Raw genomic sequence first — 25598 nt, forward strand, 5'->3', positions numbered from 1 at the left:
AAGACAGTGTCGCAAGAATTTTCCACAAGAATGTTAAAACTATTTCTAGCTGGGTAACTGTAAGGTAGAAAATCTCTGTAACTATCAGAGTTCCATCCAGCTAAGGCATCTCAGTTTTCCACACTGTAATTCTACTTATAACCACCTTTTTGGAAGTGGGAGGGCTGTGTAAGGCCACAGTAAGATTGGATTTTTAGGATAGCAAAAGTTCTTTTAAGGACTTAACTGTTCTTGGTTTAAAAAAAAAAAAAATCCACACTACGCTTGAAGACAGTCATCTTCAATGAAAAAAAATGGTTTACAGAATATTCTACATTACACTAATACAAGTGCAGGGGTTCTGAACACTGAAGTATTTGTGAGTATATGAAGGCATTTTTCTGGGAAGATAGTTCATCAGCTTCTAACGAGAGTGACTTCCAAAAAGTAAAGAACCATGCTAAAACTAACATTTTTTTTTATTAATAAATCACTATCTGTATATACATATATGGATATTCCAAAATCGATCTGCTAAAAATTATTTGCTTAAAACCATGCCAGGAAAGCAGTATGAGAAAAGGCTGTCAGGTTGTAGATAGAACTAGACTTTTTTGTTGTTGTTGTTTGGGATTCACTGAGGGTACAATTAGGTACACTGATTGTGGCTGTTTGGTAAAGTCCCTCTTGTAATTGTGTCCTGCCCCCAAGAGGTGTGCCATACACCCTAACCCCCAACTCCTACCCCCTTTAAAAATATAAAGTCCTATGTGTCATAGTCCAAGGTAAACAGTTATTTTCATATATTTGTACGAAAAAAGAGAAAAGATCACGTGGGATATCATTTATTTTATTCAAAAACACTATATACATGCATTTTTGCTTTAAGGTTTGTGACCAATATTGTAAGACCAATGTTTGTGGCCTTATGTTAACTTCTCCACTGGGACTTACACATAGCAGAAAATGTTAGTATAACTTTTAATTTTTCTTTTTAGATAAATAGAATTCTAAAGTGATTTAGCCACCTGGAATGTTTATGTAAAATATAAGAGAATCTAGATCAGTGGTTCTCAACCTTCTTAATGCCACAATGTTTTTTCCTTGTTAAAAAGGGGTTGGTCGTGACCCACAGGTTGAGAACCACTGATCTAGATGATTTCAATGTATTATGTATTTCTGGAATTTTATATTAAAAACACAAAAGGCTTATTATACAATTTCCCGAAAACAGCATTTATTACAGTCTAATAAAAATCAGATACATCATTCTCTGTAAATATTTTTAAAGCTATTTTAAAGTTTGGTCCCCTAAATGAGCATGATGAACAATATTAATAAAATTGCTCAAGAAATTTTCCCTTGAAAAAGCTTTATCATCTTTGAAAGACAACACATCGACTTTAAGAAATGCTGAAATACAGCAATCTGAATTTTACTCATTTTTTCCACCAAAAAGATATTTCTACTTTAAACACAATAAACTTAAGATTTTACCTTGTCCCTAGGAAGAGCCTAATAAGCAATGTGCTAATTCATATTGAGAAACAACAAAAAAAGACAGTAGTAATGCAACTAAGATCTAATTAATGATTCTGGTTGTTCAAGTAAAAATGGAATGTTTATATGCTCAAAAGAAAAAAATAAAACAATAGAGCATCTGACTTAAGAAGGCCAAAATATTTTGTCAGTGCTCAGATGAAACACAAGGATCAAGGAATTAATAAGCTATTTGTACTTCTGATAACTAGACTAGTGAATTATAACTTAAAAATGACATTTAATTCCAAGGTTGAAAATGCCATTCTGAAGTAAACCAGTTAAAGATGTAACAAAATTTAAAAAAATTCTTAGTTGAAATTGGCCAATTTTAATGGCTGTAAAATATTTCAAATTGCTAAAATTTCATTTGACTAACTGAAGTACTGTATTTATGGTACAGTACTGTATTTTTTATAACAAAAACCTAATTTAGTGGTAACGTCCCAGGTGACAAAACCTTTTAGACAAAATGACAGATGGCTATCTTTAAAAAAGAAAAGTGCAAGGAGAATACCATTCCCCCATCTTCCAAACAGTTCATGGCAATTCCCACATCAAGATTCAATTTCTCTCAAATTTATACTGTATGTTTTAACCACTGTTTCTCCACCTTTTAAAATTATTCCCTAAGGAGGTTTGATAGGTGTTTCCGTCTTAATCAACCAAACCTCCCCCAGAGTTTCAGTATCACAGGTATAGAATGTTTATGTACTACATGCATACTAGTGTTTTATGCATAAAAAGATTTTTTTTGTCTCCCAAATTTTCACTAAGAATACATGGTATGAACAATGAAAAATTTACAGTATTACAACTTTTTTATTTGACGAATAAGTGGGGAGAAGAGAAATATATGTATTTTAGCACTTAGATACGCAGATTATTTCCAAAATAGTTTAACATTTAACTAGTCAGCTGTATTAAAATCAGTTTTCCCTGAAGTAGGCATTGTTCCCAGCTATAGCCAGTCCTCCTTTTGCTGCAATGGTGTGGGACCGTAAAAATGGCCATGCGAAGCAATCTTAACCAATGGAGAAAAAGTGATTGTTTCCTGACCTTCAAAAATCTGTCAAAATATTAAAAACTATCAGTTATAAACATAGAAGAAAATGCAAAAAGTTAAAATATTTATTTAGTATATTGTTTTTTAAAAGTTAGAAACATTAAGAATTAAAGTGTTTTAATTTATTGTAAAACTAAGAGTAGTCTGAATAGTGCTTGTCTTTTTTCTTTTGTAACTTACGATACTGAGTAAGCGTCTTTTCCTATACTATGGCAAACTATAATATTACTTTTAAGTTTCTACCATTTTACTACTTGTGCTTTGAATGTTGTAAAAATATTTCTGTATTCACATTAAATATCCTTGAATGTGAAGAGGTTTTTTTGCCTTCCTCTGGGACCTATTTATCTTTTTCATCACACCCACTTTCCTCATTTTTGTTGGTAAGTTTGCCTTCACTAAGTTCCTCTGGATGCACAGCCAGGGTCTCTAGAACAGCAGCAGTACCAGCATTCCTACCATAAGGGATTTCTTGTACCACTCTGTCAATGTTCCATCTGATGTCATTTCCAGCATTATTACTTTTCATTTCTTTGGTGCACTTTCATTTTTGTTAGCCAGTTCTGTAAAATGTCATGTGGGTGTCAAGATAACCCAACTACATGCTTCACTGTGAATCAATGAAGATGTACAGGGACCAACTAATGGCAGAATTTGAGAGTAACATGACTGGTCCCTGATCACGAAGTACATCTGTTACTTACACAGCAATTTGCGGAGGGATGAGCTAGCAGAGAAGTCTGTACTTCATGAAGTTACTCACAGTTACGGAGTTCCTCACAGTTAATATACTGTAGTAACTGAAATTCGAACCATGACATTAGAAGGCTGCTATTATTTAATTAAGTCATGGTCACTGAAATTTTTGCCTATGGAAACCAAGCAAATCAAGGACTGCCTATATACTTTATTTATATGGCCCAGACTGGCTTAATGCGGACTTCTGAGAAATAGCCCATTTTAACCACCCATCAAATAATGAATTTTAAAGCACCCAAAATGCAAAACAGTGCATCCTGAGTGGATATTGAGGGGATTTTCAAATTGCTGTCATTTGGCAATCAAGCTTAAAACATGTTTTAGAATGATAGAGAATTTTGGAAACAGACAAAGGACTTTTAAAGACCCCATGGTTTGATACTACCAATTATCCAGCATGTTTGTTATGAATTATTTCTCCTCCTTCAATTTCAATTTGTTCATACAACCACTTGCGGTCACAACGGCACTCAGCTCCACATTTGGTAGAACCACAGGAAGGACAAGCATAGAAACATCCCAGGCAGTCTTCATCTAGACAGTCACAAAGGTCCATTCCACTGAAAATCAGGAGGCCCTGGCTGTCATAGACCTTACTCTTCGCCGGTATCACTTGTCTGTGAAATAAAACACAAATTACCCTTCATAAATGTATTAGTTTTAAGTATTTACTTGAAAATATAGTAATGAAACAAATTTATAGAGATAAAATATTTTGAATTAGAGATGAGGCCTTGCCAAAGTGGTACTAAAATTATCAGGTACAAGGCTTACTCTGTAATCAGTAGTAAATGAACTCCATGTGAGAAGACCCAACTCTAGAGTGTGGAGAAGAATCCAAAAAGCCTGAATATGCCTCGTTGAAGTACATTTAAAAGTGAGCAAGAGAATGGACAAGAATTTTGTCCAAAAAATAAGTTACAATGATTTCCCCTTTACCTTAACAAAAAAAGGATGGCTGGTTAACAGAGGTTAATTTTAATGGCTACCAATCTCTTCAGTTCTATGAAAATACTTTTATTTTTATTTACAGTATGCTACCCTATAGGTTTTTATATTGCAATTAATCTTTCTCATTTTTTTTTAATGGACTCTAGTAAATTCAGCCTAAAAATATTTAAATTTAACACACAGAATGTGCTGTCATTAAGGCTTTGTTGTGCCATTCATAGAGCACAGGCAGAGTAGGCTTAGCAAAATTCTTAAGAGACCTAGGATTTTGGGGATGGCAAAAGAGCACTGACTTCAACTTAAGGTCACCCGCCAGCTGCAATCATACCTCCCAAGACAGTCAGCCTGGTTTCCTCTAGCTATGAAAGTCCTAGATTACATTTTCTTCAAATAAAGGGATATTCGTCTGTATTGAAAATCTGTTCAGTGTAGATACCTTCATAGATTATCTTTAGCTAGATCTTCTGGGTAACTAGCTACTTCACATTGTAAAGATTACTTCTTTCCTTGAAGCTTATGAACCAATTTCTGCGAGATTCAAACTTTTTCCCTGCAACTTCCTCACCTCTCAAAGCCTTTGCAGAATTAAGAGTTAAGGCCCTGGTCTAGATTAGGCTTTGGCTTAAGGGAATGTTGTAGCTGGTTTGATCTTCTATCCAGACCACTTACCCCTTCTGCATCTCAGCAGTAAGGCTGTTTTGCTTTCTTATCATTTGTGTGTTTACTGGAAGAGCACTGTTCATTTCCTTCAGGAACTTTTCCTTTACATTCACTGCTTGGCTATCTGGTAGAGGAAGTCTCCCTAACTTTTGGCCTCTCTAGGCCTTTGGTATGTCTTCTTTCCTAAGCTTATTCATTTTAGCTTTTGATTTAAAGTGAGAAACAGGAAACTTTTCCTTTCATTTCACCACTTAGAGGACACTGTAGGGTTATTAATTGACATAATTTCAATATTATTATTGTATCTCAGGAATAGGAAGACTGGAGGAAATGGTGAGAGGCTAGAGAACAGCTAGAAGAACAGTCAGAACACATGCCACATTCCAATTAAGTCTGCCATCTCACATGTGTGTGGTTGGTCGTGCCCCCAAATAATTACAGTAACATCAAAGATACCAAAGAGTGCCATATCAGATCTAATAATAAAGCTGGAAAAATTGCAAGAATTACCAAAGTGTGACAGAGATACGAAGTGAGCATGTGCTGTTGAAAAAATGAACCAACAGATTTGTTCGACACAGGGTTGCCACAAAACTTCAATTTGTAAACAATTATCTAAAAAGCATAATAAAGTGAAGATAAAACAAAGTATGTCTGTATATAATATCGATGTTTTTTCAAAAAGTGAATGAATTCTAAGACATATGTTTCAATTATTTTAACTCTCATGCCAAAAGGGTGTTAGTCACTTCTCTACTGCCTTCTCAGAAACAAATTTTAGAGTTAAAAGGGCTATTTTTATTTTATATGAATAAAAGTGAAGGCTTTTGGAGATTTTTACTTATTCCACATTATCGAATCTAAAACCTCTACCCAGAAAATTCAAAATTTAAGAGAAAAACAGGGGGACAAGACAGATGTAACACAGCAAGTTAGCCTAAGTCTTCAGTGAACACATTGCTTACCTGTCTGAACCAGCAGATGTATTTTTTGTAAGCCTTCTTTTTTCTCTTTTACCAGTTTCTGGAGTAAATTCAGTTTGCTTTCCTGGATTTGTGAATTGTAATGATCTCAAAGCTTTAGCAGTTCTTCCCTGAATAAAGGTAAACAAATTATCAACTCAAATCCTGACATCAGACTGTAAATAAACCTTATACTTAACATTAATTCATATTATTCCTTAAATTGGAAAACAGCCTGGAACATATAAAAAAGAAAAATGTGTTAAAGCCCAAGTGTGAGAAAATTTGAATGGCCCCAAACCATATCCAGAGCTTATTGGTTGATTTACTAATAACATTTCCATTAGTTTAGTCTCTGGCATATCAGGAGCAGAGGACAAGCATGGTGAAAACTGCAATGGCTGCTGCCAGAATGACAGAAAAGGCAGAAAACTGCTGTATAACCCAATCACACATAACAATCCTGGGTCCTTAAGGCTCTGTTATTATATTTTATATATTTTTAAAAGCAAAGAATATTGTTTCAAGTTCTGAAATATTATATATATATTTTTAAATGCATTGGTAAAACAAAATTTTGGTCCTTAAGGGTTTAAATTTTTTATTTTGGGGGAAAACCAAAGAGCACAAGGCATTTCTACGAGAGCAATGGATAGGTAAGGTGAAGGTATCTAGAGCAACAGTACCAGCCAAGTATAAACCGCAGGCAACGCTGGGTCCTGGAGATATGCCTCCAAAGGAGATGATAAAAGGAAAATACTATATACAATTGAAAACCTTAACTATCTTTCGATTTGGTTTACTAGTAAGTAGAAAATTGAGAAATATTCCAGTGGAAAGAATAAAATGATCAGTAAAAATTTGGAGAAACGTTCCCTTGACATACTTGTCCTTGTTCTACACCAAAGATTGCTTTATGAAAACTGAAATTGCTCTGACGTGGTTAAATAATTTGCATGTAGGCAGGTGAACAAGGGAGAGAGGTATAAAATATTTAATACTTCACAATGTAAAAATGTAATGTATGCTTCTTGATAGTAGAGAGTCCTAATATTAGCCTTGACCCCAGCAAGTAAGAATTCAGAGCTAAAAGAAAACTCACGAGCATTTAAAAAACTCAAACAAGAATGGGATACTGTTAAAGGAGAAACAGAAATTGAAATAAAAAACAACTATTGCAAGTATCTTCTCCGATGCTATCAGAGCCGTTACTTCCATGTCTTTCATAACAAAGGGAATTCTTTTTGCTATAAATAAAGACCCTTGCTGGCTGGCATGTCCCACTGATTACTTTGGTATTAGAAAAGAAACTAAATTTGGCTTTGCCAGAATGTTCTAAAAGCCACCCCTTATTTCTTAAGCACTAAAAGTTGTACACTGGAGTCTCAGGAATACAGTGTCATTCCTTTCCCAGGCCTACTTTATCACTCGGTCTTGACCTTGGGTATATGGAAATATTCAGAAATACCATCTTTTACTTCCACAACTTTAAATCCATATATGCTAATGAGTACAGTAATTATGGAAATACGATTTCTTCATAGTTAAATAAAACTTCACATTACAGAAGTCATATAGTAGGAAAAATGACTATTATACACACATCTGATTCAGGTTTTCTTTTCTGGCGGTCCTCAGAATCAACATCCACACTTCCATTAATTATCTGTGTACATTTTGGACAAAGCTTCCAACCAGGTACAAGTTGTCTTCCAAATTTTGCACTCAGAAAAGTGGCATCATCTAAGTCAATTACATGCAAATTTTTTTTGGCTAGTTTTTTGTGTATGTTAAATGGGTCACAACATGATTTCTGCAAATCCTCAAATCTGTCAATGTAAATTTTTACATGATGAAAGCAAATCGTATTGTTCCCAGAAAGTGTCATTCCAGTTCTAAGTTGAAGTAAGAGCATATCATTTGATGACAATTCTTGCAAAGTCTTGAAACCTGTGTGACGAGTATAGTAGGTTTTGTGGCACTCGTTTGTGGTACGAAGCTGGACTCCAACTGAACATGGATCCATCATTCTTGGTTCCATCTAATTTTCCCACTTATTTTGTTTGGAGATCTCTCTTTAGTAGATCATGTGCTGATCACCCTGAAGAAAATATTATAGAAATCAGATTTTTGCTGCAAATTTTTTATCTGAGAAACTGAAAAGCATTTAAATTTAATGCCCATTTAAAAGCAAGTGAGGAACAGAAAGGTATTCACCAAAAGTCTACGATAACCATTATATTTAATCAAATATTAGACAAATCCCTGTAAAGTTAAAACTATGCAAGAAAAACTGCTGTCACAGATTCTATTTAAGACTGACCACATAATAATTAGAAAGGAAGAAACAAAATATATTACCCCAAAATAAGTATCTACAAGAGAAATATGACACATTCAACTAATTATTAGAACTAGTAAGTCAATTCAAAGAAATGCTGGAAACCAAATAAGATACCTTATGAAATATACAAATCATACAAAATATATGCCAGGGTTTCATGGAGGAAATTATCAAACACAAAGACAAATACCTTTTGATACCCTAAATAAATATAGCTACATATCATGGGAAGCCTGACTACAGTAAACATGTCAGTCCTCCAGGATTTCATCTATAAATTCAATGCTATTCCAATCAAAATTCCATCAAATATTCCACCTTCACCCTCTTGGAATTTAGCAGGCTGGTCTAAATGAAAGAGTAAAGGTCCTAGAAAGTCAAGATAATCCTGAAGGAAAATAAACTTAGATATTTACTATGAAGCTGTTATAATTAAACGAGGTGATACTGGTACAAAATAGACAGATACATGAGGGCTTGGTGTATGACATGTAATACTATAATTAATGGACATTACACATTAATCTGGAAAGAATTTTAGTTAACATATGAAAAAAGGACAGGATCTCTTTTGCACAAACAAAACTCAATTAAAGATGGATTAAAGAATTAAATATGAAAAGAAAAAATATAAAAATGCTTGAGAAAGAACATTTTGTATTATGGGAGTAGGGAAGATTTTTCTAAGAAAAAAGCACATATCCAAGAGAAAGACTGATATATTTCATTATGTCGAAATTACACACATTTCTGCATAACAGAAAAAAAAAAAACACACATGAAGGTGTTGTCAGATTATGCCAAATATTCAAAAACTTCCTGACTTCTAGGTATCAATTAGAAAATAACTAAGAACCCACTAGAAAACTAAGCAGACAGGCAATTCATAGAGAAAGAGAATAAAGCTAATAAATTAATACAAAGCGCTTACCTAAAGAAAATGTAAATTACATACCATTTCTCAAACATTTGCTTGAAAAAAATTTACAACTCTAATATTCTAATGTGGCTAAGATGGGGCCAACTCTGAGAGGCTCCTTACACTTCGGTAGGAATGTACACTGCTCCAACTGCTTTACAATCTTTTGTCTTTTCCTGCAAACTGAAGAAGTACATACTTCTGGACCAAGCACTTTCAGTTTTAGATGTCTATGCTTAAGAAAAATCTCTTCAAAAACTTTCAGTATTCACTATTATGGGTAGTAGAAGATGAGAAATAACTTAATTGTGAAAGACAAATTATGGGTTACTCATTCAGGGGACTTGTACGTAAGAGTTGAAATGAATAAACTGCAAATTATAGGAATCAGCACTGGTAAATCTCAAAAAATAAATGTGAAGTGAAAAAAACTACCAAAGGATATACAGTGTTATCATTCATGTAAAATTTTAAACACATAAAATGGTATGTAAGATTTATGGATGAAAATATTAACACATACTAAAATATACTCTGTATATACCAGAGTAAAAGATGCCAAACCTGTGGATAATTCTGAGGAAAAAAAAATTTTTTCAGGGAGAATTATAGAAAAGAAAGCCTGGTGGCATGTAAACAAGTGCCTCACTATTTTCCATACTTCCTATTTGAAATTTTTTTATGACAATTTTTCAAAGCAAATTGAAAAACTAAGTTCAATTTTTAAGAAAAGATGCAACAAATCCAAGTCACTGGGAAAAAAATTTTCTGTTAAGATATGATCCACTGAAAAATGGGTGCTGGTGGGGTATTTAAAATCTAGGATTCTACAATTTTGTGGTTTTGAAGCTTTGCTCCTCAAACAAAAAACTGGTTTGAAATTTTAAATGCTTTTGATGTAGTTTCAGTAGAAACTATGATCAGTAAAACCACATACAAATAAAAGACCCAAGTAACAAAAAATGGTCAATGGGGTGGGGCGTGGTGGCTCATGCCTGTAATCCTAGCACTCTGGGAGGCTGAAGCCTGTGCATTGCTTGAGCTCAGGAGATGGAGTCCAGCCTAAGCAAAAGCAAGACTCTGTCGCTACTCAAAATAGAAAAATTGAGGCAAGAGTATCACTTGAGCCCAAGAGTTGGAGGTTGCTGTGAGCTATGACGCCACGACATTTTACCCAGGCAACAGCTTGAGACTCTTGTCTTAGAAAAAAAAAAAAAAAAAAAAACTCAATAGCTATACATCCGCATTTTAAGTCAAAATACTATGTTTAGAAAGTTAAAAAAACCCTTAGATTGTTAAAATGTTAGTGAACATTTTAAGTGAAAAAAATTCAAACCTGAATTTAGAAGTGTATTTAAGTGCACTTATTATTTCAATCAACTTTTAAAACTTAAAATATCGGTCCCAATTTTAGCTGACAAAATGGCTTGTATAATCTGATTTTTCTTTAAACAGAAAATTGGATTAGGATAAACAAAGGAGTGGAAAAAAGAAAAGGCCAGAAATAAGATTATAAAACCACGGAACATGTGACACAACTCTGGCTCTGATCTTAAGTCAATACAAACTAGATCAACCATCCCTTAGCACATTATAGAAATCGCTTATGTGTAGTATATTAACACCACAGATTCTTTATATTTGCAGTAAACTATTACTAACTTGCAGCCACTAATCTATGATGTTTTTAAATCATAAAGCTGTTTCTTACAAAACTTGGGCTTCCCTGACTATATTTGATAGGAAAAGCATTTTTTGACTTGGGGAATTTCTTCTAGAAACCTTATCTATATAGCCATAATAAATTTTTATCCTTTAGTTACCCTAAAGGTTATACCTTCTGGTTGCTCCTCCTCTGTTAGATTCTTCTATGTCCTCATTTCTGGCTCTTTCTGTCCTTGTCTAAGCTAAAAGTTTTGCTATAGAGGTCTCTGGATCTGATTCCTAGCAACTGTTATTGCTCATTTTGATCTGTGTTCTGGCAATGTGGCCTAAAATTAATACCTATTTTCTTCAAGTGACAGTCCAGCAGCTTCATGTTGTTCCCTTCACGTACAGTACAGTGCTATTTTCTTCCCTAGTAATCTATCCAGCCCCTTCCTTAACTAACAGAGTCAGAAATGCATTACTATTTGCTAACCATGAACCAGCACTGGCATCAGCTGGGACCTTAGTGGAAATGCAGGGTCAGTATCAGCTCTAGACCCACTGAATCAGGATCCATATTTAAAAATTCTGTACCAGAATGTTTATTGCAACCCAATTCATAATTGCTAAGTCATGGAAGAAGCCCAAGTGCCCATCGACCCACGAATGGACTAGCAAACTGGTACATGTATACCATGGAATATTATGCAGCCTTAAAGAAAGATGGAGACTTTACCTCTTTCATGCTTGCATGGATGGAGCTGGAACATATTCTTCTTAGCAAAGTATCTCAGGAATGGAAGAAAAAGTATCCAATGTACTCAGCCCTACTATGAAGCTTATTTATAGCTTTCACATGAAGGCTATAACCCAACTATAGCACAAGAATATGGGGAAAGGGCCAAGGGAGGGGGATGGTTTGGGTGGAGGGAGAGTAATGGGTGGGGCCACACTTAGGTGCATCTTAGAATGGGTACAGGTGAAACTTACTAAAGGCAGAATACAAATGTCTGCATACAATAACTAAGAAAATGCCATGAAGACTACGTTGAACAGTTTGATGAGAATATTTCAGATTGTATATGAAACCAGCACATTGTACCCCTTGATTGCATTAATTGCACTATGATTTAACAATAAAAAAAAGAAAAAAATTAAGATGCCCAGGTGATTTGTAAGCAAACAACAGTTTGAGAGGAACTGCTTCAGATAATTTAAAAAATTCACCAAGCATCTTCTAAACTTCAAAGAACACATCAAGTAGAAAAACACACACGTACTTGCCTTCCAGGAAGTCCAACACTACGGAAGATTATGGGGGGGAAGGAATTTTTAAATTTGATAAAATTAGGACAGAGAAAAATATCTACTTTGTTAGAAAAATGTGCTGTTGAAAGCACAGCCTTCCAGGTTTTCATATTCTGATTTCATGGGGTCTCTGAGTCTTTTATCCCTTTTGTGTTATTTTCTAACTGTCAAATGTAGATAACTAGCAACAATGCAAAATAATTTTTGTCTGTATTTCTTTCTTCTTCTTTTTTTTTTTTTTGTAGAGACAGTGTCTCACTTTATCCCCCTGGGTAAAGTGCCCTGGTGTCACACAGCTCACAGCAACCTCCAACTCCTGGGCTTAAGCGATCCTCTTGCCTCAGCCTCCCAAGAAGCTTAGACTATAGGTGCCCACCACAACGCCTGGCTATTTTTCTTGTTGTTGCAGTTTGGCCGGGGCTGGGTTTGAACCTGCCACCCTCAGTATTTGGGGCCGGTGCCCTACCCACTGAACCACAGGCACCGCCCTTTTGTCTGTGTTTCTATAAATTCTACCTGGTAGAGAGAGATTCAAGGAACTATCCTGTCTCACTGTGGAAGAAACCACTTTTGCCTCCATTCTCACTTTTATTTCAACATTCCTGCTCCATACAAATGTCTATACTTTTTATTGTCATTTAAACTGGTTATAAACATCTTAACTGTTCCCTTGTTAGTAAGTTAAGTAAAAATCGTCAACATGTTTGTTTTCTGCGTAACAGTATGATTTTACTCTCTTGCCCACTTTTGTGGAAAATAATCTTTTAACATAGGGACAGATAGTTTGTCCCAGCCAACCATTTTGATTAGCATAATACCTAGTATTCCTCATGAAAAAAAAAAAAAAAGTCCTGCTTCTTATAGGATAAGCAAACTAATAAACAAAAAATGCTAAATTTGTTCATTCACACCATTATTCTGGATTTTTTATCCACCCCAACCTTAGAAAGATATACCATGATACAAATGAAATCCAGGTTTAAGTATTTTCAAAACTATACCTAGTGATGTAGAGTTATAAAAACTAGTACTTAATTAGTGAATGGAGCCAATGGGATTCCTAAAGCTTTATTTATTTACTGGGGGAAGGGGAAGGCAGTGCTGGGTCTTAGACTTTCACCTGGGTTGGAGTGCAGTAGCCTCCTCATAGCTCAGGGCAACCTCAAACTCCCGGCCTCAAGCAATCCTCCTGGGCCTCCCAAAGCCATAGGATTGTAGGTGTGAGCCACTGTGCCAGGCCCAGAGGCCTTCTTATATAAATGTTTCTATACTTATTATTATTTTTTTTTTGAGACAGAATCTCAAGCTGTCACCCTTGGTAGAGTGCTGTGGGGGCACAGCTCACAGCAACCTCAAACTCTTGGGCTTAAGCCATTCTCTTGCCTCAGCCTCCCAAGTAGCTGGGACTACAGATGCCCACAATGCCCAGCTATTTTTTGTAATTGTCGTTGTTTGGCAGGCCCGGGCTGGATTTGAACCCGCCAGCTCCGGTGTGTGAGTCTGGCACTCGAGCTGCTGAGCTACAGGCGCTAAGCCTTATATACTTATTTTTAATGTCAATGTCAAACAGCAAAAAATGCCTTTTAACAAGCTGAATTCCACCTGAGGCCTTTGCTCCAGGTTTCTTAAAGAAATCCTTCCACCTTTCCTTCCCCTTGACTTAGGTAAGACTCAAGGATGCCTGTACCCTAATTTACCTATGATCAGAGCCTTGTTTCATTTATAAATTTATGATGTGCTGAATTGCTTGTCCCCACTTATCAATTGGAACCAAATGTTTGCTGACCATCCAACTTTTTTTTCCCTCTGCTGCACACTGTAAGAGTTGTGATAGGCCACAGATTAAATACACAAACACTAACGAAAGATGATTAGCAAAAACAAAGGTCCCTGCACACTTTTTGTGAAATCTGCCACCACAGATAAGCAAAAAAAGGCCTCACAAAATCAACATGTGGCCCATGGGCCACAGGTTGGACATCCCTGCAAAGTTTCTCTCCTTCCCACAACTCCCAACCTTTGGCCAACCCTTGGCTACATGTGGTGACCAACCAGCCCCTCCTGAGAACAGGCTAGCCTCAGGGTAAAACACACTCACATCTATTCTTTCTAGCATAATTTACTCCCTTTAAAGGCTTGTAAGTGTTTAGGTCAGAGTGTTCCCCACTGCAAAATCCTTTAGATTAGAATAAAGCCCAGAATAAGGTCCTAAGGCCAGATTCATTTTTAATCTGACACTTAAGAAAAAATTCTGAATTTCAGACCTTCTCCTTAAGATTGCCATCACTTTACTTTAGTGCCTTATCACAATATTATTGACTTAAACAGAGAAGGTTGAGGCACAAAATACAAACTCTTTGAGTCAAAGTGAGGACAGTTACCCAGAAGACTCAGACCCAAGTAACTTCAGCTATGAGATCCCACAGGCTTTTGTTACAAGCAGGCTTTGAAGGCAAAAAAGGGAGTAGACTAATATAAAATTATCTCTCAAGATTTCTTTTTGGTTTACAGATGTAACACTGATTAGTGACTGGCTACACATATTGTAAGAGTCAGATGCTGCATTGTTAGGTTAATTTACAGCTAATTGTCACAACAGCCAGCAGTGTCAAGAGATGAATACATACAGCTTCAGGGGAGTTGAGGAGGAAGTAGGACCTGATTGCTGTCTTATTTTAATTTCTCTCTGGGAAAGGTTCTTTCCTCAACATGTTTTGTGACTCTAAGATTAACATTTAATATTTTCACAGAAGTAACAGGAGTCAAGAGAATGAAATAAATGCAGCATAGATTAACCCATTCTACTACTTTGGATAGGAAAAATATTTGCTCACCATATTATTTGTATTTTGCCAGCTCTGGCAATTATTCAGCTTTACACCTGGGTTTTAAATAAACTCTTAAATGTATCTTTTGCTATCATTGTGAAACTATAAGGCAGGTAGGTTAGACAGACTGAGGAAGATGAGCAACTCATACAAGGAAATGATTCCTGCAAGCCTCCCATAACAAGGCCAGGTCTCCAAGGGTGTCCAACTTGCAACCCATACACTCCATACTGATTTGGGGAGGATGTTTTTTGCTTATCCATGGTGGCAGATATCACGAAAAGTATGCCCTAATCGGCTTTTGTTAGGGTTTGTGTATTTAATGTGTGGCCCAAGACTACGCTTATGTTTCCAATGTGAGGCAGAGAAAAAGATTGTACACTCTGGCAGGACATCATCACAGATTTTGTACAGGTGTCTAAGTAGAACAGCCTCACTTTGAAAGAATGCAAAAAAAGCAAAATAGCCACTAACAAAACAGTAACAGAGGGAGTGGTGGATTACTCAGGTACGCTCTCTTCCCAAATTTTTAGGGGTGATGTGTCAAGGTTTGTTTCAATAGGTTGATTCCTCTCAATACAGCTTTTTAACTTTGTTACTAGTCTCCCAATTAGCCAGAAAAGTAATATTAAGAGGAATTTAACCAAATAAGAATCTTACTTAATTTTTTCATCAACTCATTCATAGGTCTCTTTTATGAACAACATGAAAAAGTGTTTTCATGAAATGTTTCATGAAAAAAATAGTTTTTATAATGTCTTACAACTTACTAGGCATTCACCTGGATTATCTCTTACTTAAAATAATTTCTTCTACCCTTGCTACACCAAATCAGCAGTCTTAGTTATGGACAAACATACCTACAAAAGTCAGGTATCTTGCTTGCCATTGTAAATTTTTTGCACCCATTATCTTCAAATATTACCTGCCTATATTGTGTGAATGGGCATTACCTGAAAGGTCCAAAATGGGAGTCCCAATCCTCAAGACCTAGGCCCAATAAGAATGGTAAAGAGAATTTAAAACAAAAATATAGCACCATTTAAAAGATTTGGTTAAAGTGCCAGTAGTTAGTAAGTGTCAGGTACAGCGCTAAGTGTAACATTATCTCATGAATTTTCACAACGACCTTGAGATACATACCATTCCCACTAACAGTTGTAAACTGAAGCTTACAACTAGTTACCAAGGCAGTACAGTGCCTGACATTAATGAAGCATGTGCTGAATAAATTTTTGAAAAAACACCCTACTTTTATTTGTAAGAAAAATTCCTCTTAATTAGTTCCTAATAGCTTACTCTAGAATTACCTAATGCACTCCCTCACATTTTTAAATGCTTTGTCCCGGGTAGTTTCAAGCCACTCTTGGAACAATTAAGCAAACTTTCTGGTTTCCAAATGCCACTTGCAATTTGCCCCTATTCCTCTGGCCCCTAGGTCAAAGGGAGTTTTCAACACTGAGTAAGAGGAATTTCAACACTAAGAAAATATTTCCAGACCAAGAAGAGAGGGTTAAGCTCTCCTCATTCTACCTTATTCTTTTTGTGGCTGCAACTGCCAAACTATACTTAAGAACACTATGGATATTAAGTGATTGTGAAAATGAACTGTAACCATTCACTTGAAAAACTTTCCCCTCTTTTGGCTGGGTGTGGTGGCTCATGCCTGTAATCTGAGCACTCTGGGAAGCTGAGGCGGGTAGCGCTCTGGAGTTTGAGACCAGCCTGAGTAAAATCGAGACCCTGTCTCTACTAAAAAAAAGAAAAACTGAGGCCAGAGTTTCACTTGAGCCCGAGTTGGAGGTTGCTGTGAGCTATGACGCCATAGCACTCTACCCAGGGCAACAGCTTCAGACTGTCACCACTAAAAAAAAAGAAAAGAAAGAAAACTTTCCCTTCTTTCTACAAAGTAAACTCTGGATTCTAGTAAGGTTCCAAACACCGCATATTCCAGGCCACACAACACTACCTACAAGACTCTTACACTTTATGCCTTTATTGTCCTCTCTTCTTGGTAAGCCTTGTGTGCCAGGTGATGCTAGCTTAGCTGTCTTTCCAGACGCCATCACTGTCATCACCTACACGGTGAAGCTTTACTCACATATGCATACTATTGTTATAGGTCCTTCTTGCTCTGTATATGCACAACCTTTTCATAGTGCATTGAAACTTTTTCTCTATTACCTCTCAGCTATTGGAAGGCAAGAGCTATATGGTGTTATTTCTACATCAACCAATGTAAGAGAATAACTTCAAAGGCTTCCCTTTTTATATCACTCATCACTTGCTTTTACTGGTTAGTCTCTTCCATTATGTATAAAAACTCTGTGAAGGAAAGGAATCCTGGATCTTGTTTATGGATCTACTCATACTTAGTAGACACTTTAGTTTTTGAATGAATATGTGTTCAGAAACTGCCAGAATCTCACACCAAGAAGGCTGAATCTCTTTCAAATCGGTTACGACTAGGTCTTCAGGAACTTACAATCCTTTCCACCCCAACTCTGGAGTGGTCACGGACATTACTGCCCTTCTATCAAAATCATCCAATCCACCGGACCCATCCAAAGAGCACTCGCTGCGTTCACGGTAGCTAAGGGGGGGATATAACATGTAACTCAGCTTCCGTTCTCAGCCAAATAGCTAGGACTGAGAGGATTCTGATTTTAAAAAGTAAAAACATAAACATGGAGCTGTAAGAAGCATACAATTATAGCTTTGAGGCTCCGGGCCTCCCGAAGAGAGGCGACAACTAGCGGACGGTTGCGTTAAACTTTGACCCAGGGGGCCGCGGCGGAGCTGGGGTTGCGGCGAGGGAGGCCCAGGCCAGGAGCTGGAAACCCCCTTCAAGTGTACAGGCCTCGCTTCCCACTTCTCTTCGGGGACCTCCCCACCAAGGGGCCCGTCCCCATGCCCCTGTCCCTCCCCGGGTCCCGTTCCACCTTAGCTTGAGCGATCCTCCGCCAGATTCCAACAGGACGCCAGTCCTCACTAGGCCAGACGCGGTTCCCCGCCTCCCAGCTAGTCCTCGTGCTACCACTGAGAGGACGGCAAGCGCCGGCTAGAGAGGCTCAGCGCGCCACCATAGAGAGAAGCCCGGGAGAAGCCTAGAGCGGAACAGAGCCCGGCCGCCTCCGGAGGCGGAAAGGGCAGGGGGCGACAATAGGCAAAAGATTCACGCCGGGTAGTAGTTGATTCAGGCTTTGTCTTGCCTTTGCATTCTCGGGGGAGTAGAAAATTGGGACGGGGTGGCGCCTGTGGCTCAGTCGGTAAGGCGCCGGCCCCATATACCGAGGGTGACGGGTTCAAACCCAGTCCCGGCCAAACTGCAACCGAAAAATAGCCGGGTGTTGTGGCGGGCGCCTGTAGTCCCAGCTACTCGGGAGGCTGAGGCAAGAGAATCGCTTAAGCCTGGGAGTTGGAGGTTGCTGTGAGCTGTGTGAGGCCACGGCACTCTACCGAGGGCCATAAAGTGAGACTCTGTCTCTACAAAAAAAAAAAAAAAAGAAGAAAATTGGGACGTCCCTGGGGGCCATCTCTTACAAGACACACATTCCACTGGATTGGTTTGTATTTGCAATTCTCTACACCTGTGTGTGATACTAAACTTTTGCACCCAGATACCCCTAAACTTCGAAGGAGAGTGAGCGAGTTAAACGGATCTCAGGAACGGACCTTTTGTTTACGATCTCACATTTTCTTTATTTCATTTAATTGAAATATATTCCATTTCTTATTATAATCTATACAAATAGCTTTTAATGAGAGTAAAATGTAGGTTCCACGAAAATACTTGTAAATTTTTTAAGAAAAGAGTTCTTTTTCTTATATCCTATTGTCTGTTTACAAGTAAAGGTTCATTCTCTTTTAAAGTGAATTTTATTCTTCTAGACTCATTGAGAGCTCCAAGTCTCTCAGACTGAAAAATATACGGGACAGACAGATAAGGCCCGCTAAGGCTCAGGCTTGCTGGCCATTCCGTACACCTGCGGTAAGTTGCTTTGCGCAGGGACGCTGTGTTCCTCCCCTCACTTTCATACCGCTCCCTGACGGGTCAGGCTTTTGGTGCTCACTACGTCGCACCAACCTTAGAACTAGAGAATGAGAGAAAGGCAAAAACAAAGGATAATTCCCCCAACTGTGTCTGTAGGAGGCGGCATTCCATCATTTTGCTGTCTACTAGTGGTTAGCACTTTAATAATTAGACAAAAAGAATAAATTATTCCTCCTCCTAAGGAGTTCACAGACTAGGAAGAGAAAGGAGCAAACAGTTCATCGCAGTGTGTTGAATGTTACAACAGGATAAGAACCGGATATAATAGGAGGTGCTAAAGCAGGGACGTTCCTGGGAGAAGATTAATGCTTGAATTGCACTGGCGTATGAGAAAGTAACTCTGCAATGATGGCCTCCAGACAGTAAACGACTAGGCGAACTATCCTAGAGGTAGAAATAGAAATAGAAATAGAAAATGCACAGGCCAAATTAAGATTCTTTTTTTTTTTTTTTTGTGATTTTTGGCCAGGGCTGGGTTTGAACCCGCCACCTCTGGCATATGGGACCGGCACCTACTCCTTGAGCCACAAAATGATAGAGCATATTGATTCAATTTAAATTTCCAGCGAAAAGCAAGGGAAAAGAGTTGTAGCAAGTTGACACACTTAGATACAGTGTAAGCTAAAGGAATGAAACTACCACCTGAATTATGGGGTTAGCTATGCTCATCTGTCCTATCTGCCACAGGAACCTTCGCTACTGGTGACATGCTTATGAAGATCAGAGAGGAGGGTGCTCCAAGGAGACCACAGGTGGAAAGCGCTGTAGGGAAATGACACACACCTGTTCTATTAGTTTGAGCAGGGAAGTATACCTGACCACAAGCAGAGCTTACTCGTTAAGCTGCTGAACAGACAGGTTTTATTTGCATTTCTTAGGTAGAGAACATGAGAATATCTTAGTGTCACCAATGGGTGGCTGATTTAGGGACGACATAGTTGTTAGCCTGGGATGTTATGATTGTTCATAACTTAGTTTTTTCCATTTCTTTTTGACTGTAACAGACCCTCTGTTCTATTTTCTATTCATTTTCATTTTGACATCCCTTTTAGTTTACTAACTTACTATGTGTATTTAACACAATTCTGCCTATGTTTCACCAAGTACATGCTTACTCATGTTCTATATTTAAACATCCTAGGAGTTTTGCATTTATCTTATAAGCTACTAGCTTACTCACTGTCTACAGTTAACACTTTTTATGACTTTCATCCATCCCTAAGGAAACTGCAAAGGAATTCAGTATAGCTGGAGAGTCAAGTAGACGACAAATAATGCTCTTTTTATGCCGTATCAGAAATATTAGATGTTACCATGATGAAAACTGTAAAACTATAAGGAATGTAGAGAATGGGGGAGGGGTCCAGACCTGGGCAAGTGGGCCAAGTGGAAACACTACCCCAAATGCAGATAATTAATATGGGGGGCTTAATCAACTAAAGCAGTGACTTTGTGGGGTCAGATGAATTTCCCTCATGCCACACTTCTCTCTAGCCCCGTGGTTCTCAACCTGTGGGTTGCAACCCACAGGAACTGTATTAAAGGGCCGCTGCATTAGGAAGGTTGAGAACCACTGCTCTAGACATTTGGTAATTTCTAGAGACATTTTGGTTGTATTTACTAGTGGGTGGTACTGGTATCTAGCTATGAGGGAGAGGGAAACTGTTAAACATCCTATAATGCACAGGACAAGTCTTCCCAACACCAGACACAACACAAAGATCTGGCTCATAATTTCAATAATGCCAAATTGAGAAATGCTAAACTAAGAGAATTAAGAAGGCAGAGAGAGAGGGTAAAAGGACTGTGTAACCGATTAGATATAGATGTAAGAAGAAGGAGAGACTTTTTTGCAACTAGGAAGTCAAAAGGAGGTATGGATTCGGGCAGCAGTTCTGAACCTGTGGGTCATGACCACAGGAACTGTATTAAAAGGTCATGGTGTTAGGAAGGTTGAGAACCACTGGGTTAGGGGGAGTAGAGATAAGAACTGAAGTGTTGGATGTGCTAAATTTGAGACATCCCAGTGAAGAAGCACAGTTGTCAGTTGGAAGGAAGAACTAGCAGGTGAGAGGAATCTGAGCAGGAAGATTAGAGTTTTGGAAAGGGTTAGTCTGTGAATGGCAGTTCTATCCTTGGGGGCGAGCTGGGGAAGATCAGTTACCCAAGGAATTCTACAGGTGAAAGGAGAATGAATAGGGCTGAATAGTAATCCTAATTTCTGGGCTCTCATTCCCTTTCACTGAATCTCTGTCCCCTCAAGCCAGTTTACCAGATCAGAATCCTGCAGGTAAGGTAAGAATCTGTACTTTTGGCAAGCAATGAGAGTGATTTTGCTATACACTTAAGATGTGAGAATAATAGATTTAGGTCTCAGAGGAGAAGTCTGAGAAGGAGCAAGCAGTGGGGTAACAGAAAAACCAAGGAAGAGCATGAACCAAGAAAGCAGAGTTTAAAGCAGGGCCCTATATGTAAGAGGAAGTTCATATGGAGTAGTACTGGCCATTAGAAGTATAATGTGTCACATACATAATTGTAAATTCTCTAATAACGCTATTAATGAAGCAGGTGAAATTAATTTTAGAAATATATTCTGTTTAACCTGTTATGTCTAAATTGCTGTTTTAATATGTAATATAAAAATTAATGAAGCATGTTACACCCTTATTTTCATAATAAGTCTTGGACATCTGGCATGTGTTTTTTACCTCTAGTATCTCTTAATTTGGGCTAGCCACATTTCAAGGAGTGGTGACCCTGCTGGATAGCACAGTTCTATAAAGTCTAGTAAAAAAAGAACTAAAATGAAAATAAAAAGAAAGATATTCCTTAGCTATACTAATAAGGTGGTTATAGTAATGACCTGTTTCAGTGTATAATGACCTGTTCAGGTGGTTATAGTAATGACCTGTTTCAGTGAAGTGGTAAGGACTGAAACCAGAAGGCACTTAAAGAGTGGGAAGTTGGAGATGATAACAGCTACGGGGGAACATTTTTGAAGAGTTCTACTGTGTTGAGTATGAGGAGTCTTTTTTGGTACCTTTGCATATGAATTTCAGGATCAGACAATATAATCAGTTTTTTTACTTTGGTTTTAACAATTACATTTGAATTTTTGCTTCTGCAGAATTGCCCTGCCACTAGAAACAACTAGAAAATTGGGCATAATATATGAAATAACTGTTTGCAGACATTGGGCAATAGGCAATGCAGGATTGTGATCTCCAAGAGAAGGGAAACAAGTGAATGAAGTTCTGCAAGGTTCCCAGCTTACTATCTGTCCAGGATGCGGAGCAGGGAGGGGAACGAAAACAGAGACCAGTGGTTTCACTAAATGGAGGAGACACAGGTGGGAATTCGGGGAGGCTGGTGGGCAGAGTATCAGAGGCAGACATGGCACAGAGAGTGCTGAACACGTGCAGAAGAGTTCCCTTGCACCTTGGGCTGAAGACTTACCTGTGCAATGGAAAGCTGAAAATTCATAAGGCTGGGGAATAAACAGGTCTGGGAAGAGTTCATGTTCCCATCAGCTACAGTAGGCCTAGTAAGTCTCTGTCAATTAAAATAGCAATCGGATCCTGGTCAGGTCTGTTTGTCTTCCTCTCTCTTCCTTTCTCTCCTGTCTCCATGTGGGCTTTCTGCTCAGGCTGGTTGAATCTTCCGCACAGCATAACATCTACAGGGCAGTTGGATTTCTTTTTTTTTTTTTTTATTTAAACTTTTTTTTTTTTTTTATTGTTGGGGATTCATTGAGGGTACAATAAGCCAGGTTACACTGATTGCAATTGTTAGGTAAAGTCCCTCTTGCAATCATGTCTTGCCCCCATAAAGTGTGACACACACCAAGGCCCCACCCCCCTCCCTCCTTCACTCTTTCTGTTTCCCCCCCATAACCTTAATTGTCATTAATTGTCCTCATATCAAAATTGAGTACATAGGATTCATGCTTCTCCATTCTTGTGATGCTTTACTAAGAATAATGTCTTCCACGTCCATCCAGGTTAATACGAAGGATGTAAAGTCTCCATTTTTTTTAATGGCTGAATAGTATTCCATGGTATACATATACCACAGCTTGTTAATCCATTCCTGGGTTGGTGGGCATTTAGGCTGTTTCCACATTTTGGCGATTGTAAATTGAGCTGCAATAAACAGTCTAGTACAAGTGTCCTTATGATAAAAGGATTTCTTTCCTTCTGGGTAGATGCCCAGTAATGGGATTGCAGGATCAAATGGGAGGTCTAGCTTGAGTGCTTTGAGGTTTCTCCATACTTCCTTCCAGAAAGGTTGTACTAGTTTGCAGTCCCACCAGCAGTGTAAAAGTGTTCCCTTCTCTCCACATCCACGCCAGCATCTGCAGTTTTGAGATTTCGTGATGTGGGCCATTCTCACTGGGGTTAGATGATATCTCAGGGTTGTTTTGATTTGCATTTCTCTAATATATAGAGATGATGAACATTTTTTCATGTGTTTGTTAGCCATTCATCTATTGTCTTTAGAGAAAGTTCTATTCATGTCTCTTGCCCATTGATCTATGGGATTGTTGGCTTTTTTCATGTGGATTAATTTGAGTTCTCTATAGATCCTAGTTATCAAGCTTTTGTCTGATTGAAAACAGACATCTGATCAAAAACAGAGACATAGACACTTGGAATCGAATTGAAAACCAAGAAATGAAACTAACATCTTACAACCACCTAATCTTTGATAAACCAAACAAGAACATACCTTGGGGGAAAGACTCCCTATTCAATAAATGGTGTTGGGAGAACTGGATGTCTACATGTAAAAGACTGAAACTGGACCCACACCTTTCCCCACTCACAAAAAATTGATTCAAGATGGATAAAGGACTTAAATTTAAGGCATGAAACAATAAAAATCCTCCAAGAAAGCACAGGAAAAACACTGGAAGATATTGGCCTGGGGAAGACTTCATGAAGAAGACTGCCATGGCAATTGCAACAACAACAAAAATAAACAAATGGGACTTCATTAAACTGAAAAGCTTCTGTACAGCTAAGGAGACAATAACCAAAGCAAAGAGACAACCTACACAATGGGAAAGGATATTTGCATATTTTCAATCAGGCAGTTGGATTTCTTAAACATGATGGCTCAAGGTTCCCAGTTGTCATCTTGCTTTTGTTCCAGCAAGCAAGATGACAACCTCTTTGGCTTTTATGATGAGCCCCTGAAGTTGTATAATGTCACTTCTGCTGCATTCTGTTGGTTATGTGGGAGTCATTATACTTGGTCCAGATTCAAAGAGAAGGAACATAGCCCCCACCTCTTAATGGGAGCAAACATCAAAAACCGTGTATGTTTTAAAAAGGCTATAATGCCTATATTACTATATAAAATAGCACGGTCTAGAATCAAACCTAAAAACCACTCTAATTTTGATATAGTAAGAATATAAACGATACTTTGAGATATCTTTAACAACTCTAATATTCAAAAAAATCTGATTCTATGGGTGATGGTTATAGGCATTGTAGACAAAGTTATTAGTACTGCAGAGGTACTAGTAAGCACTTTAATAACACTATAATTTATTGTCTTCTATTAAGTAAATGAAATGCTAAACTTTAGTTAGCAATTAGGAAATATAAAGAGATAACTAACTTGGGATGTATTATAAGAGCAGTGAAGAAGTTGGAGGCCCTGAATATACAGAGACACGAATTCATGATGTGAAACAATTTCTCTTCTAGTATACTTATCTTTGTGTGGTACCAGAGAAGGCAGATGACTGGATTCATTCAAGGTAAAGAAATTGTCAGTCAGATACATAAGAAGAACAGAGGACAAGAGAGTTTAGGATTGTATCATGGAAGTCACTGGATGGTAAGAAACATGAGAAAAGACATTGTCTAGGTTTAGTTTAAAATAGTACTTCCAGACCTGGCATTATCAGTTGAGTCAGTGGAATGGTCAGAAGTGAGAAATCTCTGCAAACAAACAAAACAGGGTGTCAGTGCAGGCTGTGGGCACCCTGTCGCCGCGCGAATAAAAGCAGTTGGGAACACGGATTGAAGGTGCAAAAGCCTGCAAGAGAGGGGCTTCCCATGTTCCAGGGAGAGCCCTGAGCAACCTCTGCCATAGCCTTTCATTGAAGTATTGTACAACAGGTATGGGGGCCCATGCACAAGAGCTGTGTGCTTAATGATCACCATGTGCTGTTTCTTTCCGGGCTTGACTCCCACCCTGCTGCACCACGAATGTCCAATGTATAACACCTGCTTGCTAACAAGCACCTGATCTTATCTCATTAATGCCTGCAGCTGCTCCAGGGCTCATCTCCAGGCAGCCAAATATCTCCATGCCGGCTAGGAGATTGCCCTGCTCCCAGCGCCGCCCTCAAGACCTGGTGACCGCTTCCGCAAGCTTGGCACATAGTCTCCTACAGCAGGGAAAGCTGATTGTGAGAATGAAGAGAACTAGAGCTCTTGAAAAAAAAAAAAAGAAAGTAAGGAAGTGAAGTCAGTGATCAAACTAGAAGGCGTAGACGGTTGTAGTCAGCTGTTCCTTGTGAGAAACTCATACCTGCTCATCAAAGAGGCTTCGGAATGTGTACAG

The 25598-nt window shown here is 38.0% G+C and overlaps 1 protein-coding gene across 1 annotated transcript; it reads right to left on the reverse strand.

Annotated features, from left to right (window-relative positions):
- Positions 1-3730: 3730 nt before the first annotated feature.
- ARL14EP (ADP ribosylation factor like GTPase 14 effector protein) lies at positions 3731-18018 on the reverse strand. Its single transcript, XM_053562060.1, has 4 exons — positions 17905-18018; positions 7520-8017; positions 5920-6047; positions 3731-3960 (listed from the first exon to the last, which is right to left on the reverse strand). Exons 2-4 carry the CDS (start codon positions 7955-7957, stop codon positions 3732-3734), a joined length of 795 nt encoding a protein of 264 aa, XP_053418035.1. The 5' UTR covers positions 7958-8017; positions 17905-18018; the 3' UTR covers position 3731.
- Between the last annotated feature and the right edge of the window lie 7580 nt (positions 18019-25598).

This window comes from Nycticebus coucang, chromosome 14 (genome assembly GCF_027406575.1).
Source record: "Nycticebus coucang isolate mNycCou1 chromosome 14, mNycCou1.pri, whole genome shotgun sequence".
Lineage (NCBI taxonomy): Eukaryota > Metazoa > Chordata > Mammalia > Primates > Lorisidae > Nycticebus > Nycticebus coucang.

Bases quoted from the DNA above. Each gene is read 5' to 3' on its own strand.
- ARL14EP (XM_053562060.1), bottom strand. From the start codon at position 7,957: ATGGAACCAAGAATGATGGATCCATGTTCAGTTGGAGTCCAGCTTCGT. The intron at 6,048-7,519 runs GTGTGTATAATA...ACCTTTATTCAG, and splicing joins AAAGAAAACCTGAATCAGAT to GGAAGAACTGCTAAAGCTTT. The intron at 3,961-5,919 runs GTAAGCAATGTG...TTTATTTCACAG, and splicing joins ACATCTGCTGGTTCAGACAG to ACAAGTGATACCGGCGAAGA.